Genomic DNA, 6000 nt, shown 5'->3' on the forward strand with positions numbered 1-6000 from the left:
AGTACCTTTAAGGACTGCTGCAGAAATTCCTTTTGTTGTCATGGTTGAGTAGAGGAGCCTTTGAGGACGGCTGTCTCAGAACCTGCAGTAAAACACCAACAAATATGCTTTAGCATTTAACTACAGAGCACAAGATACATAGTAAATCAAGTCTACCACAGTAAAATCTCTCTTCTTGAGTGAAACGCAGCTACTTATCCAACTTGTTTATAATTCTGTCATTACTTAGTTAAACAGGTTCATATTAGCAGGGGAGATCTAATGTGCACCTATATCATGTCTACCCTAAACTGGGAAGAAAAAAAAAAAAACAACTTCAAAACTTCTCTGCTGTTGGTTCCTGATGGTTTTGTAATTCCTTTTCTTGATAGTTTAACAACATCCTATTGGTTTAACAAGTGACCTGTGACTGATTCCAGACACATTTGATGGTTTTCTAATAGGATCTAAATGTGTTTTAGAGGATACCAGTGGTCTCAAATGATAACCATTAAGCCAATTCCAATTAGAAAGCATCCCTACTGGACCTATTTGTCTTTTTCAAGCAGGGTTTTCTGTTGGCATTGCTTTTTTCAGAGCTCTGACATCTTCAGCTTACTGAGCATTTATTAATAGGTTAATTCAAATTTCAGCTTTTATGCTGCCCCATATGGAAATCTGATATATGATCATCAAGAGTCAGACATATGTTTCAAAATATTTACAAACGTTGTATACATTTCTGTAAGTTTCAAATATTGGCCATTTATGCTTAATATCTGGAGCATATATGTCTGATGAGTAAACATGTGTAATATGTGGTTTCTATATTACCTGTTTGGTTTTAAATTGAATTTTTAATTACTTAAATGTTTCTGTGAACAACATTTTCATGTATTTCAATGGCAGTATTACTTTCACTTTAAGTGAAAGAGTAAGTATGTGGAAGAAAGATGCCTAAATATTCACCAAGGGACAAACAAATAACTTAATATGTAATAGAATGCTTTTCCATGCCATTCATATGTGAATGTTTTCTATTATATATGTTAAATGTATGTGTACCACATACATGTTTGTGCATGTTGATATAGGGCTGGGCAATATGGCAATATGAATCCTTACCATGATTAATTATGTTCCAACACAATACGCTTGAAAGTATAGTGAAAATCGTCTGTACTTGCAGAACGCAGACCAATTGCATAATGAGAACAAAATGTGCAACACAGTGTGCAAAACATTGAATAAAAATCAGTGTTCACAGCTTTTAAATGCAGCACTGTTTTTCATATTAGATGTCTGAAACAATATTGTGTATTGCGAAAATGCATCGCAATATTAGAGAATGGTTCAATAAAGAAATGTCACCCAGTGAGCAGCAGCTCTGCGCCTAGATGAAAGACTAACGCTAACTCAGATAATCGCTCCTTACAATTGTGGTGAGCAGAAAAGCAGAATGCACAACATGTTGATCCTTGAGGCGGATGGGCTACAACAGCAGACTACCACGTCAGATTCGACCTCTGTCCGTCAAGACCAGAAAGCTGAGGCTGCAGTGGTCACATGATCACCAAAACTTGACAGATAAAGACTGGAACAACATTCTGCTCCTTTCTGCTGAGGCACACAGATTGTAGTGTCACAGACTTCGGTGCAGCGTAAAACCATGGACCCAACCTGTGTCAGCAGTCCATGTTGGTGGAGGCAATGTAATGGTGTAGGGAATGTTTTCTCGGCACACTTTGGGCCCGTTAGAAGCGATTATTCCTTGGATGCCACAGCCTGTTTGAGAACTGATGCTGAGGACGTGCATCCCGTCATGGCCACAATTGACCATCTTCTAATCTTCTGCTGCTTCGAGCATGATAACGCACCACGTCACAAAGCAAAAGTTGTCTCAGGCTGGTTTCATGAACATGATGGTGAGTTCAGAGTTCTTCAGTGCCCTTCCCAGTCTTAATCCAACAGAACAGCTTTGGGATTTGGTAGAACGGAATCTGCAGGACCTGTATGATGCAGTCAATGTGGACTATAATCTCAAAGGAAAGTTTCCAACATCTGGAATTCATGCCATGAATAACTAAGGTTGTTTTGAGAGCAACAAATGTACCCAGTAACCTAATAAAGTGTCCCATATTTGGAAATGGCCCATTTCAAATAAACTGGCATACACTACTCACAAAAAGTCAGGGATATTTGGCTTTCAGGTGAAATTTCAGGATGAACCTAAAAGGCACTCTGACCTTTACAGGTGAACTTAATGTGACCTTCTGTAAACTTCTGAATGCACATGTCCAACTGTTCAGTGTTTCAGTACTTCTTACACAACTTGCTGTTCTCTAACAAAGAGCGTAACGGCAAGGTGGTGGTGGTGGTGTTACAGTGTGGGCAGGTGTGTCTAGTCAATACAGAACTGCTCTACACTTTGTGAACGGTACAGTGACAAGCCCATACTACTGGAATAACATCATTAATCCAGTCATTGTGTCTCTGCATGAACAGCACAGGCCTAATTTCATCTTCATGGACGACAATGCTCCAGCTCATCGAGGTCACATCATTAGGGAACGGCTACTGGAGACTGGGGTACCTCAAATGAAGTGGCCTGCACTTTCCAGACCTGAATTCCATAGAAAACCTATGGGATCAGCTGAGTCGCCGTGCAGAGGCTCGTAACTCTGTACCCTAGAACCTCAATGACCTGAGGGCTGTGCCATGCCTCAGCAGACAACAAGTCGACTTGGGAACAGCATGAGACGTCGCTGTCAAGCTGTAATTGATGCTCAAGGGCACATAAGTTATTGAGACATTGGCATTTTTGCTGGGGTATACCCACCACTGCTGTTGGCTTTTGTTTCAATAAATTGCTTGAGATGAGGAAACCACCACTGCATGCTTCACTTAAATGCCCTACTTCCATGATATAATATCACTGTAGCGTGAACCTTTTACGTTTACCATAAATTTTTACCATAAAGCCAAATATCCCAAACTTTTTGTGAGTTAGGATATGTAATATAAGAGATATAAGGGAAATCCATATGTGCTAACAGATATCATACATCTGAAATCCCAATGTTGCCATATATCAGATACTCTATATGGGGTTAGCTGCAGGTTAGCTGGGGTTAGTTTGATAAGTTATTTGCTGCTAATCTCTCACTACATATTCTGTACTGAATGTAGCATGTTAGCTAGCTAGCTAGCGTTACCTGGCTAGTTCTCATGAACCACGTAAACAAAGACATGGCAATTTGTACGTTTACAACAACTGACCTCCAAACTGACTCATGTTATCAAAGGTTTATGTTAAAAACAGTCCGTGGTATAACACATAAACTCATCCACCCCCGACGAACCTCACTTACCCTCGGTAAACAGCAGTTAGCCGGATTAGCCGTTTGTGTGGGTCCTTTTGCCACCGCTAAATCTCCAGCGTAGCCAAATCACCTAAATATGACCACACAGCTCCGTCCAAAGACCATGACTGCTGGAAATGCAGATAAAAAATGACAGCAACTGCTGTCAAAGAGCTCAGAGCTACTTTATCATTAAACTTCATGAAGAATATTTTCGCGGTACAGTTCGCATTTCTTCTTCATCCTTGAGGTTTTCGTTACAGAGCTCATTGCTACAGCCTACCGGACAGGTTCGTGTTCAGCGCTGTTAGGCAGTTAACTTCAGTTCATTATAGTTTGTCCATCTGAATTTACATCACCAATTATTCAATAACTGCGCGAAATTAATGCAAATTTTTATTTTATTTATTCATTTATTGTAAAAGCTCCCCTCAACTTAACGGAACGTGTTTTATGATCCTAGAGATGGGTACTCCAGTCCAAAAAAAACCCTCCCCAGGATTTTGTTCCAACTGCCTGAACACCTTTACTACTGGTTTGAGCAAATTAGAGAGGTCAAACGGTTAGAACAAAATCCTGGGGAGGGTGGGTTTACTTTATGGACCTGGATTATCCACCTCTAATACATCTATGCTTACAATTCACTGCTGAAAGCCAAAATTCTTAAATGCTCTTTGTATTATTTTATAAAAATAATTTTTACAGAGCAGATCACTGAAGAGACGCCATCTGTGTGAATTCCAGTGTGGTACCGTGATAGGACGCCACCTGTGCAACAAGTCCAGTCGTTGAATTTTCTCACTACTAAATATTCCACAGTCAACTGTCAGTGGTATTATAACAAAGTGGAAGCAATTGGGAACAACAGCATCTCAGCCACGAAGTGGTCGGCCATGTAAAATGACAGAGCAGGGTCAGCGGATGCCGAGGTGCATAGTGCACAGAGGTCGGCAACTTTCTGCAGAGTCAATTGCTACAGACCTCCAAACTTCAGATTAGCTCAAGAACAGAATAGAGAGCTTCTTGGAATGGCCGAGCAGCTGCATCCAAGCCTTGCATCACCAAGTGCAATGCAAAGCGGTGAATGCAGTGGTGTAAAGAACCACCACTGGACTCTAGAGCAGTGGAGACGTGCTCTCTGTAGTGACTAATCACACTTCTCTGTCTGGCAATCTGATGTATGAGTCTGGGATTCGTGGTTGCCAGGAGAACAGTACTGTCTGAGTGCATTGTGCCAAGTGTAAAGTTTGGTGGAGGGAGGATTATGGTGTGGGGTTGTTTTTCAGGAGTTAGGCTTGACCCCTTAGTTCCAGTGAAAGGACAATTTCATGCTCCCAACTTTGTGGGAACAGTTTGGGGACGGCCCCTTCCTGTTCCAACATGACTGCGCACAGGGCGCAAAGCAGGTCCATAAAGACATGGATGAGCGAGTTTGGTGTGGAAGAACATGACTGGCCTGCACAGAGTCCTGACCTCAACCCAACAGAACACCTTTGGGACGATTAGAGTGGAGGTCTGTGAGCCAGGCCTTCTCGTCCAACATCAGTGTCTGACCTCACAAATGCACTTCTGGGATAACGGTCAAAAATTCCCATAAACACACTCCTAGGCCTTGTGGAAAGCCTTCCCAGAGGAGTTGAAGCTGTTATAGCTGCAAAGGGTGGGCCGACATCATATTAAACCCTATGGACTAAGAATGGGCTGTCACTCCAGTTCATATATGTGTGAAAGCGAATACTTTTGGCAATATAGTGTGTGTGTGTGTGTGTGTGTGTGTGTGTGTGTGTGTGTGTGTGTATATACATATGTATGGACTATGTGGACTAGAGAGTGAACTGCCTTTACAAGCTAACAAATTACATATCAATATCTTTTATAACTTTGTTTTTTCATGAGATGCTCCCTTTAAGTAATGTGAGGTAAGCACAGTTATCTAATGTGTCTGATTCTCTGATTTTACCATGGTTATTTTATGTTGACATACACTTAGAATTCTGGAGGGATTGCATTTTAGTGTCAAATGTGACGTGTAGCCATTAGGGATGGGAAGATTCACCGATTCACATCGGTGATTCGGCACACAGGTCTGCGATTCGACTGCACCGGTAGATTCAACGTGCATCGGGTTTAATTTGCGGGCTAATTTACGGCACATCTCCTCTAGCCTTTTTGCATCGGCAAATACCATTATTAAATCGGGTGTTTTGTTTTCCACTATCTATTCCTTATTCTAACGTATTTTCAGAGGCAACATATTTTTTATTTTTATTGATTTCTTTTTTTTTTCGAGGCAACATAAATGCACCATCGTGTCCTCAGGTACTGACGCAAGCACGCAGACGTACACAACAAAGATGGAGGGAAACGAGAGCATTAGCAACGACAAAGAGATATTTAATGCACCAAAAAAGACACACAAATCAAACGTGTGGCAATATTTCGGGTTTTTTAGGCGAGGTGGTCAACTTGACAAGACGCACGCAATCTGCAAACAATGCCGTGGGGCTATCAAATACGTTAGTAGCACAACGAACCTGGCGACACACATGAAAAGACGGCACGGTGTGGACGTCTCTGCGGCCGCTACCCCCTCGTTTTCTTCGGATCCTGCTGAAACACGAGCCACACTGAGCAGTAGCAAAGGAGGTGACACGTCCAT

The 6000-nt window shown here is 41.7% G+C and overlaps 1 protein-coding gene across 2 annotated transcripts in view; it reads right to left on the reverse strand.

Moving 5' to 3' along the window:
• Positions 1-3576, reverse strand: part of mcph1 (microcephalin 1) — a 67961-nt gene extending 64385 nt beyond the window's left edge. For both annotated transcript variants that reach the window (XM_017694093.2, XM_017694092.2), the window contains exons 1-2: positions 3351-3576; positions 6-82 (exon numbers count right to left, since the gene is read on the reverse strand). In XM_017694093.2, the coding sequence (XP_017549582.1) occupies positions 6-42 (37 nt within the window). In that variant the 5' untranslated portion in view covers positions 43-82; positions 3351-3576. The remainder of the gene's footprint in view (positions 1-5; positions 83-3350) is intronic.
• Positions 3577-6000: the final 2424 nt, after the last annotated feature.

The sequence above is a fragment of the Pygocentrus nattereri genome, chromosome 5 (assembly GCF_015220715.1).
Source record: "Pygocentrus nattereri isolate fPygNat1 chromosome 5, fPygNat1.pri, whole genome shotgun sequence".
In the NCBI taxonomy this organism is placed as follows: Eukaryota; Metazoa; Chordata; class Actinopteri; order Characiformes; family Serrasalmidae; genus Pygocentrus; species Pygocentrus nattereri.